We start from the raw sequence: 16,563 nt of genomic DNA, 5'->3' as shown, positions 1-16,563 counted from the left end.
GGTTCGACCACCCCCAGATCGGCCAGGGCCTTGGCCAAAAATGGGGTGGTCCGGCCACCCCATTTTGGCCAAGCCACCCCAGCGTTCTCCTCTTTTTCTTTTTTTTTTTTAATATTTTGATTTAAAAAAAATTAAGATAAAAAAATCAATTTCTGTTGTCACGTGTCAGTTGGCACTGTAGCTGGAACAGTGCCGTTCCAGCCGTTCCAGCTACGGTGCTGGGCCTAGCTCTTGCCAAACATAGCTAAAGATTCTGGGACAGAGAAGTTTTGATTTGGTGAAGAAATGTAGTAGCCTATGTGTTGTTTTTGTCAAACGCACCATTAATTGCTGAGACAATGATGCTGTCAGGTTGGCAGTGAAGGCTTGAAGACTGACATTGCTGTCGGATTTGCCCAGGAAGTAGTTGAAGGAGTAATCGTTTCCCCCTGTTCCAACAACAAACAAGTATTTGGGAAGCACCACCCTGCTTCTGCACTCCAACTGAGCTTCTAGGTCCGGCAAGGTCACCTTCTCAAAGTTTCTGATCTGTTGACTCAGACTGATCACATGGCCCTGAAAACGAAACCCCATTTGCACAGATGTGAGCTTCATCTGTCAGAGCTTATTGTTGTGGCAATCAAAAAAATGTAAAATCCCAAGACTTTTGCTTCTCAATCAAAAACACTATTAATGAAAAGTTTTGATCCTATAACATGCCACAACCAATGAGAAGAAAAAGAAGAAAAAAGTCTATATATATGTTGTTACCGCAATTAAGCCAGTATCATCTAGAATACCAGAGGCACCAGAAGCATAATTGACACCATGAACAATTTTGCTTCCCTTAGTAGAGGGGTCAGCAAAAGCTGGAATCAATGAGGGGAGTTTAAGGTGGTCACCCAGAAGGTCAATCACATTCTTCCCATTTGTGAACCTTCCTGTGGGCCCAAGTGGGAAATCTATCCCATAAGGCAAGTAGTCAGCCTTAGCCAAGGAGTCCTGGAGGAAGTTGTTGTTGCCATTATCAACCAGAGAGCTTCCAAATATAAACAACCCTTTGATCCCTGCTCCTTTATCATCATTGGCACTAGAATGACAAGTGCATGTGGAAAAACAAGCAAGGAGGGAGAGGGATAAGAGAAGTTTTGAAGGTGTCTTTCTAGTCATTTTGTTGAGAGGGGGATATATGGCCTTGGCTAGGGCTACTTTGTTGCTGGTTTGAACCAATGATTTGTCAAGATGGAATGGAATGGGATGGGATGGCTTATTCTTATATTGTTGTAACTTGTAAAGGAAGACTCTTGATCAGTCGATGACTTGGGAGAGGAAATTTAGTGAATCATGCATTTTTAATGAAGTTGATGAGATTCACCATCAACAATGAATGATATTTTCTTGTGGTAATTTGCATTTTATGATGGAGTGTGACGTGGTGCTTACGGTACAAACTTCTTTTTTTTTTTTTTTCCAACGAACAACGTGTATTTCCATTTTATTCTCGTCATCTTTTTACTTATTAGGGCATATATCGGCATGCTATTAAGGGATAAATACAAAATTGTTCCATGCAATTTTAGGTTTTGACAAATAGTTTGTTAGAGTTTTAAAATGGTTTAAACATTTTTTGTGATAAAAACAAAATAGATATTAAAAAAGTTGATAGAATCCATTAACGTGCATTATACTCACAATTCATTGTGTGGCACGTATCGCTTACAATAAAAAAACGCATGAGTGGTCGGGCCATTCTTTTTAGCTAAATGGAGGTGACCGAACCACCCCAATGCCAAGCATATTGAGGATCCCATGAGCGGTTCAAACCATCCAAAAGGGCAAGAAAAAGGAAAATAAAATAAAATTGAGCAGTCTCCTAATGGGGGTGGCTCAATTAAATCCGAGGGACAAGTCCTGCAATTTCAAACCACCTTACCCACACATCTTTTCCTAGATGGTGATTGATGAATCATGGAGGTTGGCAATTAATATCAAATATCTATGTAGGGCATAAACAACTATTCAATCATGAAAAGACCTTATATATGTTTCTTCGTAAAACGCAAATGTCATGTACCAAAAACGTATCACCATGCTTCTATCATTTATCCCAGTCACATAAAGAAATAAAAATTTCATCATAAATATTCTAACTTAAAAAACGAGGAAACTTTATAGTGCACCTATAGTTTTTAGGGTAAAGTCCACATACTCCCCTCAAACTACCACTCAATTGATAATGTCCCCCACAAACTTTCAATTGTGACAATGTCCCCTCCAAACTACCAAAACATTGTCAATGTCCCTCTCAAGATTAGCAATAAGACAAAAATGCCCCTATAAATTTCTTAATAACACAAAATTGATTTTAAAAAAAAAAACGAAAAATTTTATAATATTAAAAAAAAAACAATTTTTTTTTTAAACAAAAATTTTTATTTTATTTTTTTTAAAACGGAAATTTTTATTTAAAAAAAAAAAACTATTTTTTTATTTAGTTTAAAAAAAAATTCATTTTATTAAACGAAAATTTAATTTTTTTTAAACGTAAATTTTTATTTAAATAAAATTATAAAACAAAAATAAAAATAGAAAAACGAAAATTTTCAATTTTTATAAAAAAAAAAAAAGAATCGAAATTTTTTTAATTTTTTTTCTTATAAAATTGATTTAAAAAAAAAAAAAAAAATTGGCCAAAATTTGGATTTTTTTTTTTTTTTAAATTTTACTAAGGGTAATTTCGTCATTGGGGAGAACATTGACAATTTTTGGTAGTTTGGGAGAAACATTGTCACAATTGAAAGTTTAGAGGGAACATTGTCACAATTGAAAGTTTGGGAGGTCATTGTCAATTGAGTGGTAGTTTGAGGAGGTTATGTAGACTTTCCCCTAGTTTTTATTTTTCAATTGAATGCATTTAAGACATGTAGCTAAAGCAATCTTTTCTTTTATGTTTCCTTTTTACCTTTCATGAGCAATCTTTTCATTTCTTCAGCCCCACAAACAATTTGTAAGTGGGTGACGCCTTGAAAAGTTAGTCCCGTCATAATTAGTATCAGAGCAACTCAATAATGTTATGTGGTATGAAGGCACTACATAAGGTGGCTCGTGGGACCTTATTTAAGACTTCAAGGATGGAGTGGAGGAGATTGTGAAAATAATAACTCTTTTAGAAAATGAAAGAGAAATAAATCATATTCGATGAACTTATCATAAATACTTTATGTGATTTTTCTCTATCACATGCCAGTTTAGATCTTTAACAAGTCTCTCACTTACTCACGAGGCAAAACGTATTAAAAAAAAAAAAATATTGTTTTGGATTATATCCGACTCCCAGATAAATATTCTGGTTCCGTCCTTGTTTATAATGTTTTTTTTTTTTTTTTTTTTGGCTTAAAGGATCTATCTTTTACCCTTTACAGATTGAATTTAATCTCAAGTACTCTCTAATACAACAAACAAAGCTATGGTAGGATGGATTAAAGCTATTGTCTCATTACTGCATAAAATGCACTACAACTTTGAGTCCAGTCTTGCCCTTAAAGGCTTAAAAGAAAATGACATTCATGAGTGATATCCACATGAAAATGCATTGATTGCATAACGACCACTTTTACACAGATTTTTCCTTAAAAAACTTGTGAAAAGATCATGTGGACAGCAGTCAAAGGCACAGAGATTTGTATATCTATGCAGTAGTATGCATTGGCTTCTGTGCCTTCTATCCCATAATTGTTACCGTAGCACAAATGAGAAAGAAGGAAAGAAGGAATACAGTAGAGTAGAGTGGAGTGCTTCTCTGAGGTGAGAGCAGCACTGCAGGCAGTCTTGGAAATGGGGTGTACGCTTCAAATCATAAATGTAGCAAATGGGGAGGACTGAGGAGTGTTTGACCGCCTCAGCTCAGTGGGTAGCTCGGTTATTGATTAACATCACAAAGGAAAGTCCTGGAAGAAGACACTCTGATATTTGCATAAACAGACAAGAGTTCACAGCAATTTTTCTGTCTTGAATTGCTAACAATTTATCTATTTAGATGAGTGATTGGACAACCCAAAATTTATTTAAGCAAATAAATTTTATATATCATCTACTACAATTTCTAACCATTTGAACAAATCATTACAGTGAATGCCAATCCTGCAGAAACTAGCTATTAATGCATGGAGGGGGGGTTGGGGGGATGGTGTCCTTGGAGCTGACAGACTACTGGAAAAACGTTAATGGAACCTACCAAGACAATGCACATTAATTGCCTTTCTTTTCTTTTCCTTGTTCAGTATGTTGGAGGAATTGTCTACATGCAGTGTGCCGTTGGTAATGGGACACTATCACTTGCACCCAATCCAACGGCCGCTTGTGGCCTATTTATGAACTCGTAAGAACGGATTGACTTCCTCCTGCCATTCTAAAGATTCAGGTGTAAGAGGTTACTTATTGCATTGCAATGTGCAGCTTCATATGAGAGGGCACTTAGGCCCATCTTGTTCAGGTAGATGCTCGAACAAGGTAGAGCCCTCCCATTCTACCTTTCATATGAAGTTGTCCATTACTCCCTCTCATATGAAGTTGTCTCATATGCCTTAATATAAATTGGGTTTTTAAATCAAATAAGTAGAATTGCATAGGAATATATAAAATGTCAAACCACAATTTATCATAAAAGCTTAAGCTTAAATTAAATTATTTAACTAATACTTTAATACTCTTCCTCACGTGAGATCAGATGACGTGTATATTATTTTAAGGGAAATCATATATAAAATCCTTAGGTCAACGCGCTTTTATTAAAAACTCTCTGGGTATTTTTTTTTTTGAAATTTAGTCCCTGAGTCACTCGAAACTATTAGAAAACTCCCTACCGTCAATTTTTGTTAACTGTCGTTAGTCCACTTAAAACTCTCCGTTTTATCTGATTAAAATATTAATTTTTTATTAATTTAATTTTAAAAATTAAATCTTAAAAAAAAAAAATAAAAAAAAATTAGAAGGGGTGCCCTAGGTGTGGCGGTCCCTATGGGGTGGCTTGGGGTGGCTCGTGGCCACCAGGTGGTTTACCACCCGGCGGGGTGACTTCGACCGCCAGAGGGAGGGGTTGGCCAAGGGTGGCAATTTTTTTTTATTTTTTTTTTAAGATTTAATTTTTTAAATTAAATTAATAAAAAATTAATATTTTAATCAGATAAAACGGGGAGTTTTGAGTGGACTAACGGCAGTTAACAACAATTGACGGTAGGAAGTTTTTAATAGTTTCGAGTTACCTAGGGACTAAATTTCCAAAAAAAAAAAAATACCCAGTGAGTTTTTAATAAAAGCGCGTTGACCTAAGGATTTTATATATGATTTCCTTTATTTTAATTTAAACGAAAAATAAATGCTGAGAGAAGATTCGAACTCTAGACCTTTGCTCATGAAACTATGTTAAATTGCCAATTATCACATAAGCTTAAGCTGATAGGAAGAGATAAATTTAATCACTTAATCAACACTTTAACACTCATCCTCACGTGTGGACTCAAACTCTCTTTTAATATGTGAGGCCCAACACATGAAATATTTAATTTAAATGGGAGGTGATTTGACAGAGATAAGGTCCGATCTCAAGACATTTGACTCTGATATCATGTTAAATTATCACTTGTCCTATAAGCCTAAGCTTTCGGGACAAGTGGTAATTTAACACATAATAATATGCAAAACTCAACTAAACTATCCCACTTTTTCTACATCAAACAAGAAAGCAAAGCATCAATCTTGGCACCATCCTACAGCATTTAAGGCTTTTAAAACAGATTTATCTTCTTTCATTGAAAAATTAAAAGAGAAATAATATACACTATGAAGATCGACAGTGGAATAGTATACATATGAAACTGAAAATTCAACTACTTTAAAGATCATTAATGCAGCACCAAACTGGGCTGAAGGATGAGAGAAAAACATTAGCAAAGGAATACTCCACAAAAACCAACTCTCAAGGATTATCTAAGTTAAGTGACATGTGTAAGTGAAATCAGATACCTCTCAAGTATAACCCAACTTGCTTTACAGGGCTACCTCTTGTACAGTAACCTGCTTAATTGGAAAGCCAGCAGTAATTTGGACTTCAATGCTGACCTGAACGTCAAATTAAAAAAGTAAGATGAAGAAAAGGGCAAAAACTAAAGGAGAAAAAACAATATCCTTACTCAAGAGAACCCAGTCACATAGTGAAAATAGGTTTAGGTACACTAATACTTTCAGTTACAAAGTTTATATATCAACTGTTACAACCCAGAAAGAAGCTAAACGCATTAAAGGCTTAAAAGCTTCCAAATTATTTTCCCTCAGTTTCCTCCTACAAACACCGAAGCTGTTGATTTTTTCTTTTGATAGTTTAGGTCATGCGTTTATCCACCAACCACCGTTGACACAAAGCTAGAAGTCTAATAAAAAAATTTCATCAAACAATGTCTTACTGTTTTGGCAGCTTCCTAAGGCAAGAAATCAGAAAGCATTCATACAAGCTTACCAAGGAAGAATTTGGATAAGTCATGGAAAAAAGCAAGTCGGAAAAGAAAACATCTCCTCAGATTTATGAATTTAAGATGTAGGAAGAATAGAGCTTACCATTTTTCCTGACCTGTTGACCTGCATTCTGTCCTTTAATATTTCTATTAGTTTGCTAATCGTTTGCGGATTAATTTGGTGATATTCTTACAAGATAGAGTAGTCTACTGAGCCAAAATGAAATCATATCAAAACTCCCAAAGTGTTCCATGAGAAACCATAGGGATCACCAAGAAACTACTTGGATCGCTGTAAGAATAATGGTGATGTGCTGTTTCCAAATTCTTTTTTGAGTTTGAAATAGGGAGGAAACCTATCTCAAAGAGAACTAGACTAAATATACAGATAAAGGGATGCCAGAAGATGACAACACTTGTCATACTCAAACGAACCATAAATACACAAATGAAGCATTACCCAAATTTTCTGAGTGAAAAGAAGTTTACCCTCATGAACTTTTGTGTTTGAAATTAATAAGCACAAAGTATACCAAGGTCTTTAAATAAACTCAAAAAGAAATATACCAATAGCTGTATCAGTTAATGTGAACATGAAGGACTCTTGTTGTCCTGCCCACTTCACTCTTCCTCCCACTTCAGCACCCGCTTTCTCACACCATTGTCAGAAATAACCTTTATCCTCTATCTCCCAAATCAACAATCTCAACACCAAATAAATTTCTTTCCCTCCATGATGCTGTAATTGGTTTGTCTTAAACATATGTATGTGATTTTTTATCCAAATCCAACTGCATCCAGTGACCTTCTTGACAACTTTATGTTCTATGGACTTTCTTACCCGAACCATACTCTCCCATCTGCCCCTCATCTCATATAACCGAGCCAATACCAAATAAGGTAGAGACGACTGCGGTTCAAACTCCATCATCCTCTCTGCAATTGTTTCAGTGAGTTTCAAGTCTCCATGAATCAGACTAGCACGAAGAATTGATCCCCATATAATACAACTAGGTTCATAAGGCATTGCATGTATAATATCCATTGCTTCTTTTAACTTACCAGCTTGACTCAACAACTCCACTACGCAAGCATAATGTTCATCCCTGGGTAGAACTCCATATTCCTTCTCCATTGATGAAAAAATAATCATTCCATCATCAACAAAACTCCCATACTTGCAAGCCAATAGCACTCCAGCTAGAGTTATTCGATCTGGTGGAGGACCTTCCTGAATTAGTTCCTTAAATATGTCCAGGGTCTCATACACTCTACCATTGTTAGTCAAACCCAAAATTATTGTGTTCCAGGATATCAAATCTCGTACACCCATATTAGAAAAGATTTTCATGGAAAAGTTAATGGACCCAACTTTAGCATACATTTCCACAAGTGAATTAGCAACAACTGAATCTGACTCGAAACCCACTTTAATAACTAAAGAATGAATTTGACTACCCTGTTCTGGTGGGTGGAAAGTGGAAACAGCACTTAGAACACTGCTTAGTGTGAACTCAGTCGGCCTGAGGTTCTCCCTCAAGGTCAACACAAAGAGTTGCAAAGCATCCTCCACAAAACCATGTGCTGCATAGCTTGGAATCATGGTATTGCTAAGTGCTGAATCCCATTGACCTAGTTCTTCAAAAAGCTGGACTGAATCCTCCAATCTGTTGCATTTAGAAAACATATCAATAACAGCACTTGATACAATGCTATTAGAATTAAATCCCACCTTGATGCAGAAAGCGAAAACCTGCTTACCCTTTTCCAAATCTTGCAAGTCTGAACAGACACTGATGACTGTTGATACAGTAAACTGATCGGGAGAATGCTCTGTGGTTCTCATTAAACAGAATTGATCCAGTGCCAATTCTCTGTACCCAGATCTATGACAAACTAAAATTAAAGAGTTCCAGGAGATCATATCCAACTTCTCCATGGTCAGAAACACACCAAAAGCATAATCAACAAGACCTAGCTTGCCATACATATCAATTAATGAATTCCCAAGCACCACATTAGATAAATTCAGACCATGCCGAATCATACAGCCATGAATCTGCTTACCATGACGAGCACACGACACAGGCGACAACAGAATCGACAAGGTGAACCCACTTGGTCTCACACCAGCATTTTGCATTTCCATGAAAGTTTTTAACGCATAATCAACAAAGCCACACGAAAAATAACCTGAAATCATCGTGTTCCAAGTAACAACGTCTCTAACAGGCATTTCATCAAACAAACGACCTGCCCTTTCAACTTGGCCGTGTCCTAACACCCCTTTCAGGCAAACATTCCAAGATATACAATTCTTGTCGGAAATGCCATCAAAAACTTTCAAGGCATCATTAACGCTGCCAACCTGAGAGTACGGGTCGAGACAGCGATTACCCAGAAAAGTATGGCTATCAAATCCCACTTTTATCAACTGGGCGTGGATGACTTTGGCAAAATTTAACGACTTTAGTGCTAAACAGTGATCTATCAGGTTAGAGTAATAGGACAGCGAAGTTCTGCGAGGGCCTTGCGCTTGCTTTAGAAATGGGTACATGCAAATGCTGCGACACTGCGTATTACATAGCTTGTTGCTTGTATAAAATCTTTAAACAAAGAGACTAAACCATACCCTCATCATAAGCGAATATATGTTATGACATATAGTTGACGTCGCCTTGTTGAAGACCTTGCTGGGTGAAGGAAATGGATGCTGCAGCCTGCAGGGTTATTTTCTTCACTTTAGTAGTGACTCTGTAAGTATGGTATTATTTGGAATAATGACGATATAATGCGTTTCTGTCGATTTCTAGAGCTGACGAATAGGTGAAAATCCCAGATGTTTGGAAGAAAAAAATTTCGTCAATAAAACTAAGGAAATAAATAAACAATTCAACAAATTTAATTATTATTTAAAACATATAAATGTAACTTATAATTTATTTTATCATACCTAACATTAATTTATTTTATTGTCATCGATGAGTCTTCATATGCTCTTCGGATTTAATTGGTTTACCATAATACTATTAAGAAAAGAAAAAATTCCTAAGCAATGATTTACCGGCAAATATGCTAAATCTACTATGGCACAAGCTCGTTTAGAATTTTATTGGAGCATAATAAAATCATTACTTTTTTTCATAATCTCAAGTAACTAAAATTATATGAAAATATAAATAAAATACATAATGAAAATTATATATATTCATAAACTATTAATTTAAAAGAGCAGTATAAATATAAAAGTTTGATCAATGTTAAAGTTTGGTTACATACCTAAAACTTTTTTTTTTTTTTTTTTGACAAATTTGATTACTCAGAAGAAATATAATAACAAAAGGTTTAAAGTTTGTGCAAAAAAAATTAAAAAATTATTATTATTTTTTTTCTTTTTACATGTCCACGTAAGAGGGAGAATGAGAATTCAAACTAGTAACATCCGCTTTATAAAATATGATCCCTAGTAGATTGAGCTACGGTTGGGACGGGTCATCCTTTTAGTTGCCAGGTCATTTGATAATTTGTTGGTGTCTCAAAGTCTGGAACACTACGAGCATTTCTCCAATTTAAACAGTGCGTATTTCTTTTATGAAAACGATGCGTTTTTGCCAAAAAATCAAAAGACACTCGTCTTCCCATCTTTCTTCTTCTACCTTACATCTGACCTAAAATATCATAACACCTGAAACTACAGTGACAAAAAAAAAAAAAAATCATGTCGGCGGCCAAGCGTGAATCCGGTCATCTTGAAAAATATTTGTTCGTGTAAAGTTGATGCCCCCTGATGATCGCTTGATGATTGTTTGAGGGTGGGCTTTGAAAAAATTCTACCGAAGCAAGGGGGATTTTTGGGAGGTGAGGGGTGGCACTTGACCCCCCTCACCTCTTATCTCCTATTCCTCACCGGAGAAGGAGCTCAACCCGCGAGTATTCCCAGGCAGGATTTTAATTACTACCCGTTTATTCTTATAACCCGACTATTATCCGTTTTAGCAAGTCAGTTATAAGAAAAAAAAAGGAGTCAAAATCAACCTCGGAGTACCGTATCCGGGTTCAAAGGTTTATGACCGGTGTCCAGTAGTATGTCGGCTCGTTCTCCCAACAAGTCTAGGAGACAAAGAAGTCGGTGGTTCTATATATATATATATATATATATATATGAAAAAATTTATTTTACTCCCTTAAAGTTTCAGCGATTTTTTAATTTAAACTCTAAATTTAAAAATTGACAATGTACCCTCTTAATATTTAAAAAATTTTCAATTTAAACTTTCTGTTATTAATTTTCATTAAATTGGACGAAAATTTAAAATTTAAAAAAAAAAAAAAAAAAACTGAGAGTAATTATGTAATTTTAGAGATTTTCGTCTAATTTGACGGAAATTAATAACATAAGGTTTAAATTGAAAATTTTTAAAACATTAGGAGAGTACATTGCCAATTTTTAATTTTTGGGGTTCAAATTGAAAAACTCTTGAAACTTCAGGGGTGAAGTAGATTTATATATATATATATATATATAAAAGAAGGCCTTCATCATCCATTGTTTAATCATCTCTCTCTAAGGCCACAAAAGAATCCTAAATTTGCATATGAATTTGCACCAAAAATAATAATAAGAACAAATTTATTCCAAACAACGCTTATAAGTTTGTTAGGATATAATTAATTCACACATATGATAAGATTTGTCGATTCAAAAGAAAAAAAATGAGAAGATTTGATAAATAAAATAAAAAAGCATCCATCTGAAGAAGTAAAATAAAAAACTATCAAATTGTAAAAGGAAAAAAAAAATGATCAACATCATTAATCTTGATCCACTTCACGCCGGCAGGTGGGACAAGTGTTCCGCTTCTCCAACCAGGGAAGAATACAACCCTGGTGATAAAGATGAGAGCAATCCATCCGAAGAAGCTCTGCCCCCTCCGGCGATGAAAGCTCTTCCAAACATACGCTGCAGGTACCCAGTAGTTCTTGATCACTCTTGCATGCAACAAAGCAGCCCTTCTTGATCAACTTCTCAATCGCGCTACTTGATCCTCCGCCACCGCACGTGGGTGCCAAATCCACATCGTCCAGAACTTGAACAGAATCCAGATTAGGCAACCCCGATTGAACAGGAGCGCCGACGCTTCCTACGTCAAATATCTCGTCATGATCATCTCCGAAGTGATCGAACTCGACCACCATGGAAAAGTTCATCTGCAATGCGCGCGTAATCATGCGCTGGGTAGTACCAGGGTCCAGAGGCCCGAAGTTGAGGTGAAAGTGCATGGCCACCTCGGAAAAGCAGTGCTGGTAAAAGGCCGGTTCTAGGAGCCAAAGCGCAGGAAAACCTTCAAAAAGCAGAGTCCACGGCGGGGTTAATATGATGTCATTTAGGACTTCCAAGCCGTTGTGGGTCCGCACCAGTATTCGGTAATGAGGGAAGATTCGAAGTTCAAGCCTGCCGGTTCCCGTAGGCCTTCTTTCCATGTGTCTGGACAAACCCGATGGGAGTGAGCTGAGAGCTGGAAGGGAAAGTTGGTGACGAATGAAAGAGACCCACTTGGCTCACGTATTTATATAGATATAGCCCATCGACTTCTTATCTCCTATTCCTCACCGGAGAAGGCGCTCTAGCCGCGGGTATTCCCAAGCAGGATTTTTCTACCCGATTATTCTTATAACCCGACTATTATCTGTTTTAGCAAGTCGGTTATAAGGGAAAAAAAAAAAAAAGGGAAAAATATAAAAAAGTCCCCCAAACTACCAGCCGTTTGCGATTTAGCCCCCTGATGTTCCAAAACTCATAAAGTAGCCCCCCAAACTACCAAAATTTTGCATTTTGGCCACTCCGTTAGTCAAAACCGTTAGTCTGGACGGAAACCTCGAAACGATGCCGTTTTATTAGGGTTAAGTTACGAAATCGCCCTTATGGCATTTTTTTTTTTTTTTTTTTAAAGCTGGAGCAAAACGGCGTCGTTTTGCTTATGGTTAGGGAACCCTAAGCAAAACGGCGCCGTTTTGCTTAGGTTAATAGGTAACAGTTTGGCCTCCTTCTCCTTCACGCTCACGCTCACGCTCACGCATCCGTTCCCCTGGTTCACCCATCCCCCCGCCCGATTCTCGGCTTCCCCGTTCACGCAGCCCCACCGCACGGTGCGCCGCCCGATCGTAGCCATCCCCCGGTCACGCAGCCCCCCTCGCACGCGGCGCCGCCCGATCGTAGCCATCCCCCGGTCACACAGCCCCCACCCAGCCCCGCGCACGGTTCCGGCCGGTCGTCGCAGTCCCATTCACGCATCCGGTCCCGTCATCCCGAAGGTAGCCCACTTTCCCGATTGAGTTTTTCCTATGGGTTTGGTTGTTTTTTCCCGATTGAGTTTTTCCTATGGGTTTGGTTGTTTTGTTAAAGATATTGTGGAGAATGGGTTTGGTTTGTTTGTAGAAGATTTTTCTGGAGAATGAGTTTGGTTGTTTTGCAGAACATTTTGTGGAGAATGGGTTTGGTTGTTTTGTTAAAGATTTTGTGGAGAATGGGTTTGGTTTGTTTGTAGAAGATTTTCCTGGAGAATGGGTTTGGTTGTTTTCCTTCACATTTTGTGGAGAATGGGTTTGGTTGTTTTGTATATGTATTGATGTTCTGATTAAGTGCGAAGGAGAATTCGCTTTATAGTGTCCAAAAGTGATATGGGTCCCTATGTTTAGAATATTTTTGTCTCTATATTTTTGCCTTGTCTGCAGCAGACCCGTTGGTTTTGAATATAATTTTTTTGTTGTTAAAAATTGAAAGTTATTGGTTGCTGTGAATTTTTTTTTGGTTAAACATAGAAAGGTATTGGTTGATGTGTATATTGTTTGCTTATTGTCGGATGGGTTGGTTTAAAATTTTGCATTCTGCCTTCCCTTTGTTCTGTGGTCCCCCTTGTTGTAATGCATGTCACGCAGCTGGTCCCATCGTCAACGATGGAGAAGTTTGCTGGCGAAGATGATGCGAATGGCTGTGTACTGTCGGTGGGAAGTTCGCCGGCGAAGTCTACCTCTACGTGTACGAAATGCCTATGCGGAATAGAATCACCAGTGATGACTTCTCGCACGCAGAAAAATCTTGGTAGAAGGTTTATTGGATGCGGTAAATATAAGGTGCGAATTTAGGTTTTAAAAATTAGGGGTTTTCGATTTCTTTCTTTCTTTCTTTCTTTATGCTTTTCTCCATTTGATTCAAATCTGTACAGTGATTGCTGGTTTGGATTTGTGGGTCTATTCTAAGAGATGTGTTCCATGTTGTGTAGCCAATGTTTTTTTGTGGGTTCCATTTGATGTTTTTGATGATGACTACTTATATTAGACGTTTTTCATTTGCTTATGTGATGAGAATAGAAGACTTACACCCATTAATATGAATTTGTTTGAATAAGTAAGCTGCCAAAAAATTAAGGAAAGAAAAAAAAAAAAAGAAGAAGATATTTGATGAACATATTCATTTACTTTTGAAATGCAGGACCCCATTTTCTGAGACCCATTCATCACTTTGTATCCCAATAGCATATTCACTTTGTATCCCATTCATCACTCTGTATCCCAATAGCATAAGTTTAATTATTATCCCCTTTTGCCTTATTAATTTGGTTAATTGCTTCTTGAAGTTTAATGACATCGTTTTTATGTACATGATGAAAACATATGTCAATCTATTCCCAATAATAATAATTAATAATAACATGGTATATATTCCCATTCTATGCGACTGTTTTAGCTCTCTCTTAGAGCATACAGCAATTATTTATTGTTCTAAGCAAATAAAGATAATGTTAATTAGAAAGGTGGGTCTTTAGACTCTTTTTTTTTTTTTTAATTCTTATTATTATTTTATTTTTTATTAGAATTAGGGATGTAAATGTTTCACACTCCATAAATAGAAATAGTTTGAAAGCTCATAAGGTCTCCTTTTGTTGTTGTCTTATTTGTCTTCTTTTGTTTTTGACTCTCTTAAATCAAATAACATTGAAGAACTCCATTGTGAATTATATTACACTTTGTTTGTGAATTGGTTAGTAATTCTCATTTATGAAATATGCAGAGCGAAAGTGATCGGGGTTGTGATTATTTTATGTGGGTTGACGAAGAAGCTATGCTCCCTGTGTCACAGTTTGATGCCCAAATAGCTGATCAGAAGAAAGGTTTTGAAACTGAAGTGGCAAAGTTGACGTTGCAAATTGCTGCTGAAAAGTACAAAAATAATAGCATTGAAAAAAACTTAAGGATGTCATTGGCCACTTGTTTGATCTTAGCTTTTTTGTTGTTGTCTTGTTTTGTTAATGATAGGGAGAAACGTCATTGCACTGTTAGTAGGGCAATGTTGCCGTGAGAGGGAGAAACCTATGTACGTTAAGGACTATTATTTAGTATGTTGTATTAAAGTGTGAAACCTATGTTAAAGTGCGAAACCTTGTTTCAATTTCCTAATATGACAATTTGATGAGTTTCAATTGTTTGTACATTTACCTATTCCAACCGAATTGCATTGATTGTGTTCTATAAAGTAGTGTTTACACCTAGTCTTGGTGTCATTGGTGTTTTCCTCGTGCAATTGTAGTTAAGAGCCTGTTCATGATATAATTTGATAAAAATGAATTTTCTATCAAAAATATAATGGTTTCATACACAAGGTACATGTTGTAAACATAAACCAAATATATAATACACATCCAAAATAACCAAATTGTAACGGCTACAAGGTTAATGTGTCTACCATCACCTATATACATATTACACATCCAAAATAACCAAATTGTAACGGCTACAAGGTTAATGTGTCTACCATCACCTATATACGTATTACACATCCAAAATAACCAAATTGTAACGGCTACAAGGTTAATGTGTCTACCATCACCTATATACATATTACACATCCAAAATAACCAAATTGTAACGGCTACAAGGTTAATCTGTCTACCATCACCTATATACATATTACACATCCAAAATAACCAAATTGTAACGGCTACAAGGTTAATCTGTCTACCATCACCTATATAGATATTACACATCCAAAATAACCAAATTGTAGCATTAACCATACATATATATATATATATATACACATCCACAACGATCAATGTGCGATGTTCGTAATCCATTTTCTTGGTGTCTAATATTTTTGCCAATCTGGCTTCTTCCTTTTTCTCTTGTTAGACTCCATGACTGCAATTGCCTTATCCACAGTCGGCACAATCGTTTTACCTCTTCTGGCAGGTGCTGATGTACATGCAGTAGTACGCCCCAAATGTTGTTGAGAATGCTGAGAAGATCCGCTTGGTAAAGGAGTCCCTTCTAGGTGCGATGTTCCATGTTCCTGCGTCGACAACTGTGGGCTCACATTTGGGGAACCAATAATAAAAAATAAAAAAATTCCCAAAATTGTAGATACGTTTAATACAAAATATATATATATATAGAAGACAAAAGACATTAACAAACAATTCAAAACACATACACACACACGCACGTTACCAAACAATTCAAAACACATACACACACATTATCAAACAATTCAAAACACATACACACACACGTTACCAAACAATTCAAAACACATACACACACATTATCAAACAATTCAAAACACATACACACATTAACAAACAATTGCACGACTCTCATACACCAAGATATGTGCTAGGGCTACATCTTTAAAATGCACAGATCCCATAAAGAAGTTCTCATATGTTTCAGTGCACCCTGCAGCAAGGATATTATAGCATCATTAGAGCTTTTATTGCCCTAAATATCATAAACTTAGACTTGAGAAAATTACAATTCCACAAAATTTTCAAAGTCAGGATGAAAGTCAACCCTTTAGAATGAATACCTACCATGCCACTAAAAAAGCCATATACACAGTCACAAAGACCTCTATACATAGAAAGGTCTTTTGAACATAATTTCACAAAAAAAAAAAAAAAAATCCTGCTTGTTCAGACAGGAACAGGCTCAGAAAGTAAGAAAAACAGATTTTAAACTCTCTACACACGCTTGTGTGCACAGATACATTTTGCATATTCATTGTTTTAGGAAGTAGAATAAT

The 16,563-nt window shown here is 36.3% G+C and overlaps 3 protein-coding genes across 7 annotated transcripts in view; 1 reads left to right on the top strand and 2 right to left on the bottom strand.

Moving 5' to 3' along the window:
* The window catches only part of LOC132184767 (GDSL esterase/lipase At1g29670-like), a 2,526-nt gene extending 1,177 nt beyond the window's left edge, over positions 1-1,349 (bottom strand). For both annotated transcript variants that reach the window (XM_059598508.1, XM_059598509.1), the window contains exons 1-2: positions 751-1,349; positions 322-555 (exon numbers count right to left, since the gene is read on the bottom strand). In XM_059598508.1, the coding sequence (XP_059454491.1) occupies positions 322-555; positions 751-1,149 (633 nt within the window). In that variant the 5' untranslated portion in view covers positions 1,150-1,349. The remainder of the gene's footprint in view (positions 1-321; positions 556-750) is intronic.
* Positions 1,350-4,171: 2,822 nt separating this feature from the next.
* On the bottom strand, positions 4,172-9,305 carry LOC132184571 (pentatricopeptide repeat-containing protein At1g43980, mitochondrial). Of its 4 annotated transcripts, none has more exons than XM_059598254.1 (3): positions 7,053-9,305; positions 6,001-6,096; positions 4,172-4,387 (listed from the first exon to the last, which is right to left on the bottom strand). In XM_059598254.1, the coding sequence occupies exon 1, from the start codon at positions 9,040-9,042 to the stop codon at positions 7,150-7,152; it is 1,893 nt and encodes a 630-aa protein (XP_059454237.1). In that variant the 5' UTR covers positions 9,043-9,305; the 3' UTR covers positions 4,172-4,387; positions 6,001-6,096; positions 7,053-7,149. The 4 variants fall into 4 exon arrangements, with proteins under 4 accessions (XP_059454237.1, XP_059454236.1, XP_059454235.1 ...); XM_059598253.1 differs by having other exon boundaries at positions 4,172-4,379; XM_059598252.1 differs by lacking the exon at positions 4,172-4,387 and having other exon boundaries at positions 5,764-6,096; positions 6,589-9,305.
* Positions 9,306-13,297: 3,992 nt separating this feature from the next.
* On the top strand, positions 13,298-14,841 carry LOC132184039 (uncharacterized). The gene is made up of 3 exons (XM_059597518.1): positions 13,298-13,616; positions 14,554-14,702; positions 14,799-14,841. Exons 1-3 carry the CDS (start codon positions 13,407-13,409, stop codon positions 14,839-14,841), a joined length of 402 nt encoding a protein of 133 aa, XP_059453501.1. The 5' UTR covers positions 13,298-13,406.
* The last annotated feature ends 1,722 nt before the right edge of the window (positions 14,842-16,563 follow it).

This window comes from Corylus avellana, chromosome ca6 (genome assembly GCF_901000735.1).
Source record: "Corylus avellana chromosome ca6, CavTom2PMs-1.0".
NCBI classification, from domain to species: Eukaryota; Viridiplantae; Streptophyta; class Magnoliopsida; order Fagales; family Betulaceae; genus Corylus; species Corylus avellana.
This window is presented reverse-complemented; position numbering and strand designations above follow the sequence as displayed.

Excerpts from the sequence above, each read along its gene's own strand:
- LOC132184571 (XM_059598254.1), bottom strand. The coding sequence starts at position 9,042 with ATGTACCCATTTCTAAAGCAAGCGCAAGGCCCTCGCAGAACTTCGCTG.
- LOC132184039 (XM_059597518.1), top strand. The coding sequence starts at position 13,407 with ATGCATGTCACGCAGCTGGTCCCATCGTCAACGATGGAGAAGTTTGCT. Across the intron at positions 13,617-14,553 it reads TTGGATGCGGTAAATATAAG|AGCGAAAGTGATCGGGGTTG; the intron begins GTGCGAATTTAG and ends TGAAATATGCAG. Across the intron at positions 14,703-14,798 it reads TTGCAAATTGCTGCTGAAAA|GGAGAAACGTCATTGCACTG; the intron begins GTACAAAAATAA and ends TGTTAATGATAG.